This window comes from Vombatus ursinus, unplaced genomic scaffold, assembly GCF_900497805.2.
Source record: "Vombatus ursinus unplaced genomic scaffold, bare-nosed wombat genome assembly UNPS02011014.1, whole genome shotgun sequence".
NCBI lineage: Eukaryota > Metazoa > Chordata > Mammalia > Diprotodontia > Vombatidae > Vombatus > Vombatus ursinus.
In genome coordinates, this window is record NW_020950792.1 from 17125972 (window position 1) to 17148377 (window position 22406).

A 22406-nucleotide genomic window follows, 5' to 3' on the forward strand; every position below is an offset into this window, starting at 1 on the left:
AAATGTTTTATTAATTTATTTTGAAATATCAACAATTACTTCCATAATATCAATAATCACTTCCATAAGAGTTTTAAATTTTTCTTCCCCTCTCTCCCTATCTCCTTTTCCAAGATGGTGAGCAATCTAGTATAGGCTATACATATGCATTCCTATAAAACATATTTTCCCATTAGTGATGTTGTAAGTAAGAATTAGGACTAATAGGAGGAACCACCAGAAAGAGAAAACAAAACACAACAAAAGAAAAAAAATAGCAAATAGTATGCTTCAATCTGCATTCAAACTCCATAATTCTTTCTTTGGATGTGGATAGCATTTTCCATTATGAGGCTTTTGCAGATGTCTTAGATCCTTGTATTGCTGAGAGGGGTTAAGTCTATCAAAGCCAGTCATCACTCAATGTGGCTGTTACTATATACAATGTTCTCCTGGTTCTGCTCACTTCACTCAGCATCAAATCATACATGTCTTTCCAGGTTTATCTGGAGTCTGCCTGTTCATCATTTCTTATAGCACAATAGTATTCCATTAAATTCATATATCACATTCACAATTATGATTACTATGTCTTTCTCTCTATCCTCCTCCCCTTTTCTTTCTCTTTTCTCCTTTTCCCTCCTCACTAATGTTTTGCTTTTGACCATCTCCCTCAGTCCCATCTCCTTTCTATTAGCCCCCTCCCTTTTCTTTCCCCTTTTCCCTCCTACTGCCTACAGAGCAGGTACATTTCAATACCTAACTGATTATGTTATTCCTTTCTTGAGCCAAATCTGATGAGAGTAAGGTTCAAACAATGCTCATCTCCCTCCCTTCCTTCCCTCTGCTGTAATAGGTTTTTATGCCTTTTCCTGTGGTGTAATTTACCCTTGTCTCCCTCCTCCTTTCCTTTTCTCTCAGTACATTGTCTTAGTTAGATCAGATTAATTGACTTACTTGGATCCATTTAACCCACTTGATTAGATTTTTTTCATCATTACATCAAAGTCAATCTATACCCACCACCTTTATGTAAACCCCTTTAACATGGTGTAATAACAACACTGTTCTCAAGAGTTACAAGTGACATCTTCCTTTGTAGGGATGTAAACAGCTTGCCCTTATTAATAACATGTTGTTTCCTTCTGTCCCATTTACCTTTTAATGTCTCTCTTGAGTCTTATATTTGAAGATCAAATTTTCTGTTGAGCTCTGGTCTTTTTATCAGGGAAGTATGGAAGCCCCCTATTTCGTTGAATATCCATCTCCTCCCCTGAAAGATCATGCTCATTTTTGCTGGGTAGTTGATCTTTGGTTGTAATTCAAGGTCCTTTGCCTAACAGAATATCATATTCCATGCCCTTCAGTCTTTTAATGTAGAAGCTGCAAGGTTCTGTGTAATACTGACTGTGGTTCCATGATATTTAAACTGTTTCTTTCTGGCTGCTTGCAGTACCTTTTCTTTGACCTAGTAATTTTGTAATTTGGCTATTACATTCCTTGGTGTTTTCAATTTGGGATCTCTTTCAGGAGGTGATTGGTGGATTCTTTCTATGACTATTTTACCCTCTGGTTCTAGGACCTCAGGGTAGTTTTCCTTTATGATTTCCTGAAAGATACTGTCCAGGTTCTTTTTTTTTCATTGTGATTTTCAGGTAGACCAATAATTTTTAAATTGTCTCTCCTGGATCAATTTACCAGATCAATTGTTTTACCAATGAGATATTTTACATTTTCATCTATTTTTTCCATTCTTTTGTTTTTGTTTGATTGCTTCTTGCTCTCTCATAGAGTCATTAGATTCCATTTCTTCAATTTTAATTTTTAACAAATTGTTTTCTTCTATTAGATTTTGTATTTCCTTCCCCATTTGGCCAATTGTATTTTTTAGGGACTTGTTTTCTTCAATGCACTTTTTTTTCCAGTTGGTCAATTGTATATTTTAAGGACTTGTTCTCTACAATTAATTTTTGTCCTTCCTTTTCCAAGCTATTGACTCTCTCTTGCATACCTCTCATATTTTCCCATTTTTCTCTTCTACCTCTCTCATTTGACTTTTTAAATCCTTCTTGAGCTCTTCTAAGAAGGCTTTTTGGGCTTCAGATCAAATGTAGGTTTGTTGACAATGTTGTCTTCTTCAGAATTTCTGCCTTGATCTTCAATCTTTGCATAATAAGAATCTGTAGTACATTTCTTTTTGCTCATGCTGTTTGCTTATTTTCTGCCCTTTAAAGAGATTGGGCTCTCCTGATGGGGAACAGAGGGCACTGACCCAAGCTTCTTGTGTTGGGATCCTAGGGCCTGGTCAATGGCTTTTTGTGCTGTGGCCTCCAATGTTGGCTGTTGGAGGCTGTAGGATTCTGGCAGCTTACCTGGTGTTGGGCTGGAATCAGCAGCACCAGAACTCTAGGGGCAGAATTGGGTAGTGTGGCTCCTGGAGATTTCCTGCTCACCCAGGCCTTTCCTTCCTTTTGCTTTCTTCAGCTCCTTTCAGATGGATGTTGTAGGGTGTTTATCCACATGGGGCCCCTTGGAGCAATGCTTCCCTTAGTTTTGTTGAGGCACTGGGACAGCTGGTTGCTGTAGAATGCCGAGGCACCTGGTGGTTTTCTGAGCTGGTTTCCACCAGTTCCCCTGCCCTCAATGAGGCACTTAAGGTTCAGGTGTTGGTGTTTGCCTGCTCCACTACCTGGGTTTCAGGATCTCTTTCTGGTATGCTGAGGTGGGGCTTTCTGCTAGCTTGCTGGGATGCCTCCTGTTCTGTACTGCACTCCTTCCCCCAGGGTAACAGGGGCCTTTCCAGTTAATTCCTCAAGCTACCTGGGCTACTGGACTGCTGCACCACATCTTTCTTCTGGTTCAGCTGTTCCAGGGTTTTTCCTGGGGTGAGATTTTCTGGGTCTTCAGGGGCTAATAAGAGAGAGTAAGAGAGACTCACCTCTTACTCCACCATCTTGGCTCTGGGAAGCAGAAGTCTTAATAATTTTTTTTACATCATTCTCTCAAATTTACCTTATACCCATACTCACTGTCTATGTATATTCCTTCTAGCTGTACTATTAGTGATACAATTTTTAGAAATATAGATATCATCTTCCCTTGTAGGGAGGCAATTTAGCTCTACTGAAGCCATTATGTTTTCTTGTCCCTTTTTTACCTGTTCATGCTTCTCTTGGGTCTTGATGTTGAAGATCCAATTTTTGGTTTAATTCTGGTCTTCTACTTATGAGAACTTTAAATTTTTTTCTATTTCATTGAATAACCATTTTTCCCCCTTCATGTATTATGCTTAATTTCACCATAAGTGACTCTTAGGTAGTCCCAGCTCCTTTGCCTTCCAGAGTATCATGTTCCATGACCTCTAATCTTTTATGTTGCAGGGGCTAAGTCCTAAGTAATCCTGATAGTGGCTCCGTCATATTTGAATTGTTTCTTTTTGGCCACTTGCAGTATTTTTTCCTTGAACTGATAGTTCTAAATTTTGGCAATAATGTTTCTTGGAGTTTTTATTTTGTATCTCTTTCCTGAGGTGATTGGTGGATTCTTTCAATGCCTATTTTGCCCTCTGGGTTCAAGATATTGGGGTAGTTTTCCATGATAATTTCCTAAAAGATGCTGTCCAGTTTCTCCTTTTGATTGTGGTTTCCTGTGTCCAATGATTCTGACATTGTCTCTCCTGGATCTATTTTTTTGGTCAAATGTTTTTCCCATGAGATATTTTACATTTTCTTCTATTTTTTTTCATTCTTTTCAATTTGTTTGATTAATTATTGATATCTTAGAGTCATTAGCTCCCAATTGCCCAATTCTAACTTTTAAAAAGTTATTTTCCTCAATTAGCTTTTGTACTTTCTTTTCTATTTGGCCAATTCTACTTTTAAAGGAGTTGTTTTCCTCAGTGGATTTTTGTATCTTCTTTTCCATTTGGCTAACTCTACTCTTTAAGCAATCATTTTCTTTTTCCAAGCTGTTGACTCATTTTTTTTCACAATTATTTTATATCACTCTCCTTTTGCTTCCCAATTTTTCTTCTACTATACTTATATGATTTTTAAATTCCTTTTCGAGCTCTTACATAAGTTCTTTCTGAGCTTTAGGCCATTTCCCATTTTTTTCTTTTGAGTTTTGTCCATGGTTTTTTTTGTTTTTTTTTTACATTTTAAAATTAATTTATCTTTATTTGTCAACATTCTCTTCCATAAGATTTTGAATTCTAAACTTTCTCGCCCTTTCTCCCTTCTGCTCTCACCAAGACAACATGCAATCTGATATAGGCTCTACATATACATGTATATTAAACATATTTTCATGTTATTCATGTTGTAAAGAAGACTTTGAACCAATGGGAGGAACCATGAGAAAGAAGAAACAAAACAAACAAAAAAAGAGAGCAAATAGTATTCTTCAAACTGCATTCAGACTCCAAAGTTCCTTTTTCTGGATGTGGATAACATTTTCCATCATAAGTCTTTTGAAGTTGTCTTAGATCCTTGCATTGCAGAGAAGAGCTAAGTGTATCAGTTAGTCATTTCAAAATGTTGTTAGTGTGTACGATGTTCTTCTGATTTAGCTCACTTCACTCAGCATCAGGTCAATAAGTCTTACCACATTTTTCTGAAGTCCACCTGCTAGTCATTTCTTACAACACAATAGTGTTCCATTGCATTCATATGCCACAACTTTCTCAGCCACTCCCCAATTGATGGATATCCCCTCAATTGTGAATTCTTGGCCACCACAAAAAAAAAAAACTGCTGTAAGCATGTTTGTACATGTGGGTCCTTTCCCCATTTTTATGATCTTTTTGGAATACAGCCCTAGAAGTAATAATGCTCAGTCAAAAGATATGCACAGTTTTATAGCCCTCTGGGCATAATTCAAATTGCTTTCCAGAATGGTTGGATCATTTCACAACTCCACCAACAATACATTAGTGTTCTAATTTTCCCACATCTTCTCCAACATTTATTATTTTTCTGTTTTGTCATGTTAACCAATCTGATAGGTGTGAGGTGGTACCTCAGAGTTGTTTTGATCTGCATTTCTCTAATCTGCAGTGATTTAGAGCATTTTTTTGTATGATTATAGATAACTTTTGTAATCTTCCTCTGAAAATTGCCTGTTTGTATCTTTTGACCATTTATCAATCGGAGAATGATTTGTATTCTGACACATTTGACTCCACTCTCTATATATTTTATGAATGGGGCCTTTATCAGCAACACTGGCTATCAAAATTGTTTTTCAGCTTTCTACTTCCCTTCTAATCTTGGTTGCATTGGCTTTGTTTGTGCAAAAACTTTTCAATTTAGTCTAATCAAAATTATCCATTTTGTATTTCATAATGTCCTCCATCTCTTGTTTGGTCATGAATGCTTCCATTCTCCATAGATCTCATAGGTAAACTATTCTTTGCTCTCCGAATTTGCTTATGGTATCATACTTTATGTACAAATTGTGAACCCATTTTGACTTTATCTTAGTATACAGTGTAAAATGTTGGTCTATGCCTAGATTCTGCCATACTATTTTCCAGTTTTGCCAGCAGTTTTTTGTTAAATAGTGAGTTCTTTTCCCAGAAGCTGGAGTCATTGGGTTTATCAACAGTGGATTACTTTAGTCATTGACAATTATGTCTTGTTACCTAACCTATTCCTCTGACCCACTATTCTATTTCTTAGTCAGTACTAAGTAGTTTTGATGATTGCTGCTTTATAATACAATTTAACATTTGTTATGACTAGGCACCCATCCCTTGCATTTTTTATTAATTCCCTTGATATTCTAGACCTTTTGTTCTTCCAGATGAATTTCATTACAATTTTTTTCTAGATCTATAAAATAATTTGGGTAGTATGATTGATATGGCACTGAATAAGTAAAATAATTTAGGTAGAATTTTCATTTTTTATTATATTAGCTTAGCCTACCCATGAGCAACTGAAGTTTTCCCAATTATTTAGATCTGACTTTATTTGAGAGAAAAGTGTTTTGCAATTGTGTTCCTATAGTTTCTGGGTTTGCCTTGGCAAGTAGACTTCCAAGTATTTTATAATGTCTACAGTAACTTTAAATGGAATTTCTTTTTCTATCTCTTGCTATTTGGTTTTATTAGTAATATATAGAAATGCCAATGATTTATGTGGGTTTATTTTATATCTTGCAACTTTTCTAAATTTGTTTATTACTTCAAGTATTTTTTTAGTTGATTCTCTATGATTCTGTAAGTATACTACCATATCATCTGCAAATAGTGATAGCTTTGTTTCTTCTTTGCCTATTCTAATTCCTTCAATTTATTTTTCTTCTCCTATTGCTAAATTTAGCATTTCTAGTACAACATTGAATAACAGTGGTGATACTGAACATCTTTGTTTCACCCCCAGTCTTGTGGGAAATGTTTCTAGCTTATGCCCATAACATGTAATGCTTGCTGATGGTTTTTGGTAGATGCTACTTTTTAAGGATGACTCCATTTATTCCTATGCTCTCTAGTGTTTTTAAAAGGAATGGGTATTGTATTTTGTCAAAAACTTTCTGCACCTGTGGAGCTAATCATATGATTTCTGTTAGTTTTGTTGTTGATATGGTCAATTATACTGATAGTTTTCCTAATATTGAACCAGCCCTGAATTGTTTGTATAAATCTTACCTTGTCATAGTGTATTATCCTTGAGATAAATTGCTGTAACCTCTGTTAATACTTTATTTAAAAATTTTGCATCAATATTGATTAATGAAATTGGTCTATAATTTTCTTTCTCTGTTTTGACTCTCCTCAGTTAAGGTATCAGCACCATATTTGTATCATAAAAAGAATGGTAGTACTCCTTCTTTGCCTATTTTCCCAAATAGTTTAAATAGTATTGGAATAAATTGTTCTTTAAATATTTGATAGGGAAAAAAAATTAAAAAAATAAAAAAATAAAAAAAAATATTTGATAGGGGAGGCAGAGCCAAGATGGCAGAGTAAAAGCAGTGACTTGCTTGAACTCTCCCCCAAACCCTTCCCAATACCTATAAAAAATGACTCTAAACAAATTCTAAAGCAGCAAAACCCACAAAAAGACAGAGTGAAGCAAATTTACAGCCCAAGACAGCCTAGATAGTTGACTGGAAATGTATATCATGCCAATGGGGAGAGGAGTGCAGTTTGGTCTGGGTGAACAGGCCACAGCAAACCTGGAGCAGGGCTCAGAGGACTGAATTGCAGGCAGCTGTGGCAGTTTCCAGACTTCTCAACCCACAAACACCAAAGACAACTTAGAAGGTCAGTGGGAAAAGTTTGTGTCTGCAATGAGAGAGACAAGTGTGGTGCTAGCCCCGCCCCCCCATCCCCAAGCTTGGCCTCGAAGCAGTAGCTGCTTCCCCAGCTTCCAGCCCACAGACTGAGAGGGAATTGAGTGGCTGATCAGAGGGGGATTGCAGGAATCTCTCTGCTGGTGTAGGATTCTCTTGCTTTACCCATACTTGGATCTGGGTCACAGTTCTGGGTGGCTGTCCTGGGGCAAGGAGGAGTGCTAGCATGGTGGAGCTTGTAGTGGTGGTGGAGAGGAAATCCTTCTCACAGTTCCAAGACAGAAAAGAGTGTTTGTGGTCACTCATAGACCAGAGTACAGGCCAAGAAAGGAGTAAATACATCGCCCTTGATCATAGCACCTTGGAAGAATTTAAAATTTACAGGTCCCTAGAAGTATCTCTGAAAACAGCTGCACAAAACCCCTGAAGCTTGAGACAGTTCATTCTCCACTACTGGAAGCAGATCCCTACCTTAACAAAGAGCTTCTAACTCAAGTAATTGGCTGGGATTATGAGCAAGCAGCGCAAAAAGAGTCAGATCATAGAATCTTACTTTGGTGACAAAGAAGATCAAAACATGCAAACAGACGAGACAATAAAATCAAAGCTCCTACATTCAAAGCCTCCAAGAAAAATATAAATTGGTCCCAGGCCATGGAGGAGCTCAAAAAGGATTTTGAAAAGCCAGTAAGAGAAGTAAAGGAAAAACTGAGAGTGATGCAAGAAAATCATGAAAAACAAGTCAACAGCTTGCTAAAAAAAAAATACTGAAGAAAATAACACCTTAAAAAATAGCCTAACCCAAAATGCAAAAGAGTTCCAAAAAGTAATGAAGAGAAGAATGCCTTAAAAAGCAAAATTGACCAAATGGAAAAGGAAGTCCAAAAGCTTACGGAAGAAAATACTTCCTTAAAAATTAGAATGGAGCAATTGGAAGCTAGTGGCTTTATGGGAAATCAAGACACTATAAAACAAATCCAAAAGAATGAAAAAATAAAAAAAAATAATAATGTGAAATATCTCATCAGAAAAACAACTGACCTGGAAAATAGATCCAGGAGAGAGAATTTAAAAATTATTGGACTAGGGCTCAGATTCCTAAAATCTAGACACTGCTTAGATTCTTATAATCTACCCAATAAGCCAATAGCTTACTAAAGTTCAAACTCCTTAAGAGTCTGCCCAATATGATGGATTTTCTAATAAACCTTGTCTTTGGCTGAAAGAAGGCTTGGGTAGAATTATTTCAGGCAGAACCCATGTGTTGTGATTTTGGGGTCCCAGGACCCCTGAACCCCTAAACCACATCATTTTGGTGGCCTGTAGGGGGAAATTGCCTAACCCCAAGTTCTTCTCCAGCCAAGACGGGAAGATATGTAAGTCTTCCCACCCCTTTCTTGCTCCGCAGTTGGGGTCACTCTCCAAGCACCCAGATTTGGAGGTACAGACAGTTACAAGGCTGTATCACACTCCACCTGATGCTCTCAGGCTCTTGGTCCACTGGGTTGGTTTGAAGGCATGGACCTGGGCACACCTTCTGCAGCATAGAGGACAAGGACAGACACCCTATCTGGAAGTGTATGCCCAATTTTGTTAATTCTCTCAGTGCTAGAGAATTGGGGAAAACTGCAGTTTCTTTTTGGTTCCCTGTGGCTTACTTATTCCCTTCCCTCCACACCCCTGAATCCTCCTTCATGGAAGTTACAGGGGAAAGTTAGAACAGCTAAAAATATCTTGGCATATTCTGGAGGTTTTGTGATTGATCACTAAGGAGTTTTGAAACACCTGTGCAACCTGGTCACTCTCTTCCCTTGAGTCAAGAGAGTATCTCTTAACCACTCTCTTAGGAGAAGAAAGTTTCACCCTTTACCCCTCACCTTTGATTTTGCCCTCCCCTGGGAAAGGAAGGAGGGGGGAGGGGCAGCAGCTAAGGCATGGGTCCCCTGACAATGGCCTCAGGCTCTAGGGAAACCTTTGCCTGGAAGCATCACCCAGGTTCAGCACATCCTGCTCAAGGTAATGAAGTTAGCCTCCAAACTTGGGGAAGCACGCTCTTTTAAATTTGTAGTTTTAATTGTTAATGATGAGATGTTGATTCTCTGTGTAAAGTAATTTGGAAGTGCATTTAACAAAACTGAAGTCACCTGATTGGTAATGGGTTTGTTTCAAGTTTCAAATTGGTGAACTTTTTGTAACAGTTATGTCAAGCAACTTTTCACAATTTGGTTACTGCTAAAATAATTTAGCTATTGTTAGTTATTGTTTTAATGCGTAAACTAGCCAAAAAGCTTGTTTGGGTTATATATGGTTGGCTGAGAATTTGCAAGTGTATAGAAATCTTTAATGATTGGTTTTTTACTCCAGGACAAATTTAAGTTTGAGATGTAAATCCTGGAAAACTTTTTCCTAAGCTGTGATTAGTCAAACTTGCTGTTTGAGGTAAAAGCTCCTAAGATTTTATTTTAAGTTGTCTGATGGATCATAATCCATCAATAATCAATAATCCACCATCTGAGAGAAATGCTGCAAGTTACTCAGAGAAGGTGATACTGGTGGGAAGTTAGCATTAGGAAAAACTGAGAGGACAATTTTAGCCTCAGTCTAAGAGTGGGAGCCTCTTGGCTCAGTTTCCCCATTATGTTCTCTTGAAAAAGAATGTTACCCACCTGGCTATTCCTGAGTCTGGTTGTGAGGTGAATTTGATACTGCATGGTTGGAATACTGAATTATCTGAATCTAAACAGAGCTAAGGATGTTTTATCCTGTCATATCTGGGCCCTGACTTCCAGATGCAACACTCAAGAGAAACATGAAGAGGTAAACAGGAAAGACAAATCGTAAGAGACTTATTAAGGTTGAACTTTTTACTTTCTGGATGGAAATATGATATTTGTAACTCATGAGTCCTTTGTCACTATTAGAGTAGTAGGAGGGAAAAAAAATTTATGCATGTATGTGTAGATAGATAGATAGATAGATAGATAGATAGATAGATAGATAGACAGATAGACAGATGGAGGGCCCAGGGTGAGTTGAAGAAGGAGTGATAAAGGATTATGCTGGGAGAAGGAAAAAAAGAGAGGTAGAATGGGGTAAATTATCTCACATGAAACAGACAAGAAAAGGTTTTTACAGTGGAGAGTAAATGGGGGAAGGCAAGAGGGAATGAGTGAATCTTATTCTCATAGGATTTGGATTAAGGAGGGAATAACATACACATTCAATTGGGTGTATGTGTCATACACATTCACTCTACAGGAAAATGGGTGGGGAAGGGAACAAGAGACCAGGAGGATGATAGAGGGTAGGGCAGATTGGGGGAGGGGTAATCAGAATCAAACATTTCTGAGGAGGGACAGGGTCAAAAGAAAGAATAGAATAAATGGGGGTTGGGATAGGATGAAGGGAAATACACTTAGTTTTTCACAACATGACTACTATGGAAATGTTTTGCATGACTACACATGTACAACCTGTATCGAGTTGCTTGCCTTTTCAATGAGGGTGGATGGGGAGAGAGAAAGGGAGAAAATATAGAACCTAAAGTTTTAAAAACACATGTTAAAAAAATTGTTTTCACATGCAACTGGGAAATAAAAATACAAGCAATGGGGTATAGAAATCAATCCTGCCCTACAGGAAAATTGAAGGGGAAGGGGATAAGAGAAGAGGAGGAGAGATAGAAATGAAGGCAGACTAGGGGAAGGGGTATTCAGAATGCATGCCATCTTGGGGTGGGGGGAGGGGCAAGATGGGGTGAAAATTTGGAACTCAAAATCTTGTGGAAATGAATGTTGAAAACTAAAAATAAATAAATTAAAAAATAAAATAAAATAAACTCTGAAAAAAAATGTTTGATAGAACTCGGTAGTAAATCCATCTGGCCCTGGAGATTTTTTCTTAGGGAGTTCATTGATGGCTTGTTCAATTTCTTTTTTCTGAAAGTGGATTAACTATTTTATTTCTTCTTCTGTTGATCTGAGCAATTTATATTTTTGTAAATATCCTTCCATTTCACTAAAATTGTCAAACTTTTTAGTATACAGTTGGGCAAAATAGCTCCCAATTATTGTTTTAATTTTCTCTTCATTGGTGGTGAACTCACCCTTTCCATTTTTTATATTCGTAATTTGATTTGCTTCTTTTTTTATTCAAATTAACTAAAGATTGATCTATTTTGTTTTTTTTTCATAAAATGATCTCTTAGTTTTATTTATTAGTTCAATAGTTTTCTTAATTTCAATTTTATTAATATCTCCTTTGGTTTTCAGAATTTCTAATTTGGTATTTCACTGGGTGGGGGTTTAATTTGTTCTTTTTCTAGCTTTTTTAGTTGCATGCCCAATTCATTGATTTCCTCTCTCTCTATTTTACTCATGTAAGCATTTAGAGATATAAAACTTCCCCTAAGAACCACTTTTACTGCAACCTATAAGTTTTGGTATGTTGTCTCATTGTTGTCATTCTCTTGGATAAAGTTATTGATTGTTTCTATGATTTGTTGTTTCACCCACTCATTCTCTAGGATTAGATTATTTAGTTTCCAATTAATTTTTTGTCTGTCTTTCCATGGTCCTTTTTTACATGTACTTTTTATTGTGTCATGATCTGAAAACGATGCATTTAATATTTCTGTCTTTCTGCATTGGATTGTGAGGTTTTTATGGCTTACTACATGGTCAATTTTTGTGTAGGTGACATGAACCACCAAGAAAAATGTGTATTTTTTCTATACCCATTCAATTTTCTCCAGAAGTCTACCATTTCTAACTTTTCTAAAATTCTATTCACCTCCTCAACTTCTTTCTTGTTTATTTTGTGGTTAGATTTATCTAGTATTGAGAGGGGGAAGTTGAAGTTCCCCACTAGTATAGTTTTGCTGTCTATTTCTTCCTGGAACTCCCTGAACTTCTCCTCTAAGTATTTAGATGCTATACTACTTAATGCATATATGTTCAGTAATGCTCTTACTTCATTGTCTATGGTGCCTTTTAGCAGGATGTAGTTTCCTTCCATATCTCTTTTAATTAGATTTAATTTCGCTTTTACTTTGTCTGAGATCATGATTGCTACCCTGGCCTTTTTTTTACTTTGGCTGAAGCATAATATATTGTACTCCAGCTTTTTACCTTTACCTTTTGTGTATCCCTCTGTTTCAAATGTGTTTCTTGTAAACAACATATTTTACTATTATGGTTTTAATTCACTCTGATATCAACTTCCATTTTAGGGGAGAGTTCATCTCATTTACATTCACAGTTATGATTGCTATCTGTATCTTTCCATCCTATTCCCTCCAAGCCAATCTGGTTATGTCTTTTCTCTTCTTTCTTCCTTTCCCTCCACAGTAGAGTTTTGCTTTTGACCACTGCCTCCTTAAATCTCTCCCCCCTTCTATCACCCCTTCCCTTTTCTTTCCTTTTTCCCTTATGACTTCTTCCCTCCTTTCTATCCACCCCTCCCTTTTCTTTCTCCTTTCTTCTCCTATTTCCTATAGGGTAAACTAGATTTCTATACCTAACTGAATATGTTGTTCCCTCTTTCAGCCAAATTTGATGAGAATAAGGTTCAAACAGTGCTCATCTCCCTCCCTTTTTTCCCTCTACTGTAATATGTCTTTATGCCTCTTCATGTGATACAATTTACCCTTTTCTGCCTCCTCCTTTCCTCTTCTCCCAATACAATCCCTTTTTACCACTTAATTAGATTTTTTGTCATCATCAAAGTCAACTTATACACAAGCCCTCTGTTTATGTATACCCCTTCTAACTGTCGCAATAAAGAAACAGTTCTCAAGATTTACAATTATCATCTTCTCATGTAAGGTTGTAAATAGTTTGTGTTTATTATACAACATTTTTTTCTGCCTGTTTACTTTTTTTATGTCTCTCTTGAGTCTTGTATTTAAAGATACAATTTTCTATTGAGCTCTGGTCTTTTCAGCAGGAAGTTTTGGAAGTCCCCTATTTCACTGAATATACACCTCCTCCCCTGAAAGATTATGCTCAATTTTGCTGTGTAGTTGATCCTTCATTGTAATCCAAGCTCCTTTGCCTTACATAATATCCTATTCCAAGCCCTGATCCTGCAAGTCCTGTGTAATCCTGACTGTGGTTTCATAATATTTTAATTGTTTCTTTCTGGCTGCTTACAGTATTTTCTCCTTGAACTGATAATTTTGGAATTTGTCTACAATATTCCTTGGCATTTTCAATTTGGTATTTCTTTCAGGAGGTGATTGGTGGATTCTTTCAATGACTATTTTACTCTATGGTTCTAGGACCTCCAGGAAGTTTTACTTGATGATTTCTTGAAAGATACTGTCTAGACTCATTTTTTGATCATGGCTTTCAGACAGATCAACAATTCTTAAATTATCTCTCCTCAATCTATTTTTCAGGTAAGTTGTTTTTCCAATGAGGAATTTTATGTTTTCTTCTATTTTTTCATTCTTTTGATTTTTTGACTGATTCTTGATGTCTCATAAAGTCATTAGCTTCCATTGCCCAATTCTTATTTTTAAGAAATTCTCTTCAGTTAACTTTTGTGCATCCTTTTCCATTTGGCCAATTCTACTTTTTTAAGGAGTTGTCTTCTTCATTTGGCCAATTGTGTTTATTAAAGAATTATTTTCTACAGCCAATTTTTTGTCCTTCCTTTTCCAAGCTATTGACTCTCTAGCATACCTCTCATTTCTTTTCTCAATTTTTCTTCTACCTCTCTTATTTGACTTTTAAAATCCTTTTTGAGCTCTTCCAACAAGGCTTTTTAGGCTTGAAAACAGCTCATATTCCTCTTTCAGGTTTCAGATGTAGATATATTGACAATGGTATCCTCTTCTGAATTTGTATTTTGATCTTCCCTGTCCCCATGGAAAGAATCTATGGTCATTGCCCATTTCTGCTTTTTGCTCATGTTTGCCCATTTCTTGGCTTTTAAAGTTGAGCTCTCCTGCTGGAGCACAGGGGGACACTGTCCCAAGCTTCTTGTCCTGGAGGCCAAGGACCTGGTCCCTGGCTTTGTGTGCTGGGGCTTCAGGTGCTAGCAGCTGGAGGCTGTAGGTATTTGGCAGCTTACCTGGTGCTGAGCTAGGGTTGGCAACATTGAAGCTCTGAGGGTGTGTGTGGGGGGGAGGTGTGGATCTGGCCCCTGGAGCACACCTGCTCGCCCGGTACTGAAGTACTGGAAGGTTCGGCTGCTGGAGTATGCCTGCCCACCTGAAGTTGTACTTCCTGGAGTTGTGCTGAAGCAGAGGGAGATTTGGCTGCTAGAGGATGCCTGCCAACCTTTCCATTAATTCCCCAAGCCTCCCATGCTAAAAGATTTCTGCACCCTGTCTTTCTGCTGGCTCAGCTGCTCCAGGATTTTTCCTGGGGCAATATTTTCTGCATTTTTAGAGGTCAATAAGGGAAAGTGGGAGCAACGTACTACTTACTCTGCCATCTTGACTCCTAGGAGTCCAGTCCATAGATGTTTTGACATTGTTGTCCTCTTCTGAGTTTGTGTCTTGATCTTCTCTGTAACCATAATAATTTTCAATGTTCAGATTCTTTTTGTTGTTTTTTGCTAGTATTTTTTGGCCTTTTACCTTTCTTTCTTTTAAATTTGATCTCTGCTCACTGGGTGCAAGGGGCACTGTTTCAGACTTCTTGTGCCAGGGATTGCAGGCCCTGGCTGTTTACCTGGTGCTACCTGATGTTGCCCTGAGGCCCCCTGGAAACCCTCATTTCTGGTGCTGCTCTGAAGGTGTTGGGTGAGAGTTGTCTGGCACTGCTGGAGGCTGGAGGCATCTGGCAGCTTACCTGGTACTAAGCCACAGTTCTAATGCTGTTGTCTGGGGTGTGCTAAGGCCAGTGAGGTGTTTCTTTATTTCCCTAGGGCTACGCTGAAGTGAATGGCAGTCTGGCTGCTGGAGCTTGCCTGTTTGCCAGGGGCTACTCTGAAGCATTTAAGGGTTCTTAAAGCTGAAGTCTGCCCAGTCCCCTGGCTACACTGTAGGACTTGGAGGGAGGAGTCCTGGTTTTGACATGTGTCTCATAATTTATTGCTGTTTTGCTTAGGTGGGGTTTGCTGCTGGCTTGCTGAGATGCTTTCTGTCCTGCACTGTTCTCTCCTTGTTCACCCAAGAGAGACATAACCTTTCCTGTCAATCTTCCAAGTTTCTTGGGCTCAAAGATTGTTTCATTCCATCTTTTTGCTGGTTCTGCTGTTCCAGGATTTGTTTTGGGGTGCTATTTTATGGTTGTTTGGAGGTGAATATGGGAGAGTTACATCAATTTAATGCTTACTCTGCCATCTTGGCTCCTGGAAGTCTGCCTAACATATCAAAAAATATTTTCTATACATGAGGTTGTGGTTCAGGAAAATTGTATATTAGCTCTCATCTTGGGTTTAGTGGGCATATATGTTTATTTCTACTCTGTGCCTCTTTGGGAAATGTATCAGTGCCCTATTACCACCACTTGGCAGAGGGAGGATACTTCACAAGTACCAGTCACCATGCTCTAACTCACTCCCAATATCACAGCCCTACTTTACTGAGATCTGGTCTATCCACTGGAGAATTTTTTAATGGAAATACTTGCAAAAAGGCTGCTTTCTATCACTACTTTTATGTTTGGGACAGAGGGGGAGCTTCTGTGACAAGAGCACATCATTGTGAGACTCATCCAGCCATTTCTTTTGGATGTGGCCAAAATCAATGAAAACCAAGCATTACCCCTTACTAGAAATCTATCAAGAATTATAATTTATTCTCCTAGCAAGGTATCAATATTCATATCTGTTTATAGAAGGAGATGTTTTCTTTGCTCCAAATGAAGGTTCTAGCCCTATAAATGAATGAAATTGATCAAGGACTCCTTTTAATAATTCCTCTCTTATACGTATTATCCCTTTTTGCCAACTTGATTTTGCATTGTTAAAGATCTATCAACATTTATTGAATTTTGATTATGATTGAACACAACTTAGAAATTATGAGCATTTAATGATGCATTTGGAATCTTTATCACTCGAGTGCTGAACTGAGAGTTCAACTCTCAGTAGATATTATCCAGTTCCATCATTGGGAGTGTCCTTTATCTAAGGCCCCAGAGATCAGAGTTTTGAGAAACTAACAACTGAAGAAGTTCATGATTAAGCTCAAATAGATAAAATAGAATCCTCTTAAGCTGTTCATGCTTATACATTTTTAAAGACGTGCTGACATGTTTAGGTTACATATAGAAATTTCTAATTTATTGTTGTTGTTGTGTTGTTGTTGTTAGTCTTTTGTTTTGACTGTTTGAAAAAAAATGTCCAGGAAGGGGTTATATTGATTAATCTAGTGGATTAAATAGTTTATATTTATCTGAAAATAATTACCTAAATATTAAGTCAGTTTTAAGTAGCTTATTTGAAATATTTGCTACTAAAAATCATATTTTGTCATTATTTTCCAGAACTTTAATTTGTATAGCTTTATTACTTACTTATCTGTTTTTGTTTTCTTGTCAGTGCCTTACTGCTTTCCTAAGAGTTCAGAGATGATATTTATCTGCATTTGGGAAAACTGATACATTCTCAACTAATTATGAAAATATAACCCCAGGTAAATAGTGGTCAACTACTATAGTTCTGGGTATTTGCAGAGGACTGGCATTTTGAGAAGATATAAATAGGAGGAAAAGAACAAAAAATTCAACTCAACCACAGCATTTAATTAAATAGGAAAGTCTATAGATTTTTCATTCCAATTGAATCTCAATCTTTTCATCTCACTTTGAGAGTCAGGTTTTAAAATATGGTTCTTAGTTGCACCTCCTACACAAGTAGAATAATACTGTCCAATTAAGATTAAAGTATTGATAATATTATTTCATGTAAAACAAGTACTTCTTTATTCTCCTCTATATAATCTCTTAAAAGGAGCTCTACAACTTAAGTAAATTCTCTCATTTACCAAAACAGAAATATAGGCCTCATATTTATTTGTTTTTATTTTAAGGAGTCGATGTTCTCTGAGATTTTCCAAATTACAAACTGATAAAATAAAAAAAAATAATATTCCCTTATTTATCCTGAGTTCTAAGCCTTCTAATTTAAAATAGGATGAGAGAGAGATGCAAAACTAATAATTTTTTTGTGCTACCCCTTCTGTCACCCATCCTGAAGTTAGAATAGTGCCTTCATTTTTTTTTTTGTTATAGGTATATCTTATTATCTTGGCACATACAATATAAAATTCTGTTTATGCAGGAGGTATCCCTTACTTCTCAATAGTATTTCTTATTAAGATTTCTTTTTATCCCTCCCTTTTGTCCTCTAGTCTTTTCAAATGCATATTTTTTAAAAAAAGTGATCTTTCAAGCAAACAGAAAATGCTACCAATATCACTCACAATTCGTGTTCTACCTTTCTTTTTAAATATAAATAGATCACTACAGAAGAGATTTGGGGAAGAGGGGAACTTTGGGGAATTCCAAACATTAAGAAGTAAGGACATAAGATGGATTGCCAAATATTAAGGTTTTAACTTAGAAATCAGTAAACTGTACTTCTAATATGGACTCTCAAGTCCTTCCTGTCCACCCTTCACTGAATGTGACATTGTACATGTTCAGTTAGATGAAATGAGCACTTTTTTGTATTGGATAACCAGAGTTCCAGTTCTGGATGCATGCACCCAGATAGGTGACCGAAGTAAGTTTATTCCTCAGTAGTCTTAGTTCAGTGTTTCTTGAATACATTTGCAAGCAGGACAAGAAGAATAAGGCTTTTTTTTTTTTCCTGCACCACCCAAGATGCAACTGCTTATTTGCTTGCAAACATTTGAAAAACCTCAGAATGATGAAGAAACTTTTTTTAAGTAATCAATAATCCTAGAATCCATCCTCTTTCTCTTCTTTCCCTGCCCCTAATGCAATCTATTTGGTCTGTAATCAAATATGTAAAAAGGCAACGCATTTTCAACCACAGTCTTTAAAAAAGGTTAAGAGAATATGAGTAGAAAAGAATAGCTATTAATGGCCAAGGCCATTGAAACCCCCTACAAAGTAGGAGAAATTAGTAGCCTGAATCAGTTATTGTGCAGCCAAATCTTCCTTCCCCCACCCTAAAAGTACTATACATATATACATATATGTATGTATTTGTAATCTATGATTCAATACATGATGATTCAACGTTACAAAGAAAATGTTTCAAAAAAAAAGAATAGCAGGAAACATTATACTACTGCAGGAAAGGAAGAAATGCATTTAAAGCAACGATGAAAATGGCGTGCAGTATAATTACCTGAAATTGCTATTCACTTGACACCCTGACACTAATTTTATTCAAGCCATTGGGAAATAAAAAATTTAAAAGCACTCCTTTCCAAACGTCAGAGCTTGGGTGGGTGGGTGGGTGGGGAATTTAGGGGATAGGGAGGGTGGAGGCAGGAAGGAAAGGGTAAACTTTCCAGTATCCAAAAAAGAATTAAACAATCCATTTAGGATAAGCGTCTATATAGATCGACAGCCTTTAATGCCAACATTTTTAACGCTTGCCCTGTACGTAGATCGATTTTTTTTTTCTCTAGCATTCCCTCAGCAGATGGATTTTTGCTACTGCAGATCAGCAGAGGGTGTCAGATCTTTCAGAGTGCACCAGGCTGGAACGAGCAGAGCTTCTTAGTAACTCTCTTTTCCCCCTCCCCACTCTCGCTTTTTCTCCCTTCTTCTCTCCCCAACCCCCTCTTCTGAGTAATTCAGAAAGAGCAGAAGAAAGAGAAGCAAAACAAGGGGGGGGGAAGAAGCGCTAGTTAGGGAGAAGAGAGGGGAACCCGAGAAAAGAACAGAACACGAGAAGAGGGAGAAGGATGGATAACCACAAAACGCAGCGATTGCGGAAATTTTGCAGCGCCATTGGCTCGGCAGCTATTCCTTAGGCTGGGGCGTGATTTCAGCACCAAGGGGAACTGGACAGCACCCAGAGGGGACTCCTAGGCAGAGAGCAACAGCAGCAGGAGACGCTGCAGCAGCAGCTACAGCATCAGCATCAGCATCAGCAGCCGGAAACCCTGCTTTGTAACAGAAAAGGCAAGGTCAGTCCGAGGCATAGCCATGCACAGGCACTTCGCCTGTACTATGCTGCACTCAGCCCGCTGCTGTGTCTAACATGCACTTGCTTCTAATTCCTAGCATTGTTACCCTTCAGATTAGTGAAGACTAGCTAGCAGAGATTCGACAGTTAAGGGTTTAAAAAAATTTTTTTAACTTCTTTTGGTGGTTTCAAAGGGGAGGGAGGGAGGATTTTTTCCTACTTTTTATTTTTTATTTTTGCGTGCCTTGCACTACGTGCCTGCATAGTTTGTGGATTTAATTATTTTGACTGGCGTCTGGACCGTTGCAGTGTGGGGGGGGAGGAGGGAAGAAAGAATCCACCCCCCCCAAACGAAAGCTTTTTTTTTTTTCTTCTTCCTTGGGTTCGGACATTGAAGTGGTAAATGAACTTGAACTGTGTCTGTGGCGAACAGGATGATTGCTGTTACTTTGTGATGAGATCGGGGATGAATTGCTCAGTTTAAAAATGCTGCTTTGGATTCTGTTGCTGGAGACGTCTCTTTGTTTTGCCGCTGGAAACATTACAGGGGACGTTTGCAAAGAGAAGATCTGTTCCTGCAACGAGATAGAAGGGGACTTGCACGTAGACTGTGAGAAAAAGGGTTTTACAAGTCTGCAGCATTTCACTGCCCCGACTTCCCAGTTTTACCATTTATTTCTGCATGGAAATTCCCTCACGCGACTTTTTCCTAATGAGTTCGCTAACTTTTATAATGCTGTTAGTTTGCACATGGAAAACAACGGCTTGCATGAAATTGTTCCCGGGGCTTTTCTGGGGTTGCAGCTGGTGAAGAGACTCCACATCAACAACAACAAGATTAAATCTTTCCGAGAACAGACTTTCCTGGGGTTGGACGATCTGGAATATCTCCAGGCTGATTTTAATTTATTACGAGATATTGACCCGGGAGCATTTCGGGACTTAAACAAACTGGAGGTACTCATTTTAAATGACAACCTCATCAGCACCTTACCTGCCAACGTGTTCCAATATGTTCCCATCACCCACCTCGACCTTCGGGGAAACAGACTTAAAACACTGCCTTATGAGGAGGTCTTGGAGCAGATCCCAGGCATTGCTGAAATCCTGTTAGAGGATAACCCCTGGGACTGCACTTGTGATCTGTTGTCTCTGAAGGAATGGCTAGAGAACATCCCCAAAAACGCACTTATTGGACGCGTGGTCTGCGAAGCTCCCACTAGACTGCAGGGCAAGGATCTTAATGAGACCACAGAACAAGATCTGTGTCCTTTGAAAAACCGAGTGGACTCTAGTCTCGCAGCACCCCCTGCCCAGGAGGAGACCTGTGCTCCTGGCCCTATTCCAACTCCCTTTAAGATTAACGGCCAAGAAGATCCTGCCACTCCAGGGGCTGCTCCAAATGGAGGTACAAAGATTCCAGTCAACTGGCAAATCAAAATCAGACCTACTGCGGCGGTATCTACGATCAATGCCAAAAACAAACCTCCGGGAAGAAGTATGACCTGTCCGGAAATATGCAGCTGTGACCAGATCCCAGATTCGGGTCTAAAGGTGAATTGCAATGACCGAAACGTGAGCAGTTTGGCTGACTTGAAGCCCAAGCCCTCCAACGTAAAGGAGCTATTTTTGAGAGACAACAAAATCCACACTATTAGAAAATCTCACTTTCTGGATTATCGGAACCTTAATCTATTGGATCTAGGAAACAATAATATTGCAACTGTGGAGAACAACACCTTTAAGAACCTTTTGGACCTGAGATGGCTATATATGGATAGCAACTATCTGGACACCCTGTCCCGAGAGAAATTCACCGGGTTGCTGAACCTTGAGTACCTGAATGTGGAGTTTAATGAGATTCAGCTGATCCTCCCGGGTACCTTCAATGCTATGCCCAAACTGAGGATACTCATTCTCAACAACAACTTGCTGAGATCTCTGCCTGTCGACGTGTTTGCTGGGGTCTCCCTCTCTAAGCTAAGTCTCCACAATAACTATTTCTTGTACCTCCCAGTAGCAGGGGTATTGGATCAGTTAACTTCCATAATACAGATAGATCTGCATGGCAACCCCTGGGAGTGCTCTTGCACAATTGTGCCTTTCAAACAATGGGCTGAGCGCCTGGGTCCCGAAGTGATCATGAGTGATCTGAAGTGCGAATCCCCGGAAGACTTTTTCAAAGCAGATTTCATGTTCCTCTCCAATGACGTGATGTGCCCCCAGCTGTATGCAAAGATCTCGCCTACGTTAACTTCACACAGCAAAAACAGCACTGGGTTGGCGGAGACAGGGACTCATTCCAATTCCTACCTAGAGACCAGCAGGGTCTCTATTTCGGTGCTGGTCCCGGGACTCCTGCTGGTGTTTGTCACCTCTGCCTTCACAGTGGTTGGCATGCTAGTGTTTATCCTGAGGAACCGAAAGCGGTCAAAGAGAAGGGATGCCAACTCATCTGCATCTGAAATCAATTCCTTACAGACAGTCTGTGATTCTTCTTACTGGCACAACGGACCTTACAATGCAGATGGAACCCATAGAGTTTATGACTGTGGCTCTCACTCCCTATCAGACTAAGAACCCGGGGCAAAGGGTGGGGGAGGGGAGGTGGGGCGCTTTTCCACAAGTTTAGCAGCTAGCAACCCAGTGGTTAAAGAAACCTCGACCCTTGTGCTTTGTCTGCTCGCCCATGCCAAAGCGTGATTGGCATAAATCAATCAATCAAACAACTGCTCTAGAAGAAGAGGGTTCTTCTGGCCCCTCCGCTCTCTTTCGGGAAAGCCAAACAGTGCGAAGACTGTGGAATAACTGAGGGAACCGAAGCCAGCTCGCTAGCTCTAAACCCCCTTTGAGAAGCAGCCAAGCTGGAGCAGCGCTTCTTACATCTGACTATGCCCTTAGTGAGCCTTGGAGACTAAAAAGAGGGCAGACGACACACTTGGCCAAACTCTTATAGGGCGAGCGATTGTTATTGTCCTATATATATGTATAAATATACCTACGTCTATATATATAGAGAGATAGATATCTATTTTTTCCCCTGTGGATTAGCCCCTTGAGGA

At 38.6% G+C, this 22406-nt stretch overlaps 1 protein-coding gene across 1 annotated transcript; it reads left to right on the plus strand.

Annotated features, from left to right (window-relative positions):
- Window positions 1–19830: 19830 nt before the first annotated feature.
- SLITRK1 (SLIT and NTRK like family member 1) lies at window positions 19831–21921 on the plus strand. The gene has a single exon (XM_027855678.1). It carries the CDS (start codon window positions 19831–19833, stop codon window positions 21919–21921), a length of 2091 nt encoding a protein of 696 aa, XP_027711479.1.
- Window positions 21922–22406: the final 485 nt, after the last annotated feature.

Bases quoted from the DNA above. Each gene is read 5' to 3' on its own strand.
- SLITRK1 (XM_027855678.1), top strand. From the start codon at position 19,831: ATGCTGCTTTGGATTCTGTTGCTGGAGACGTCTCTTTGTTTTGCCGCT.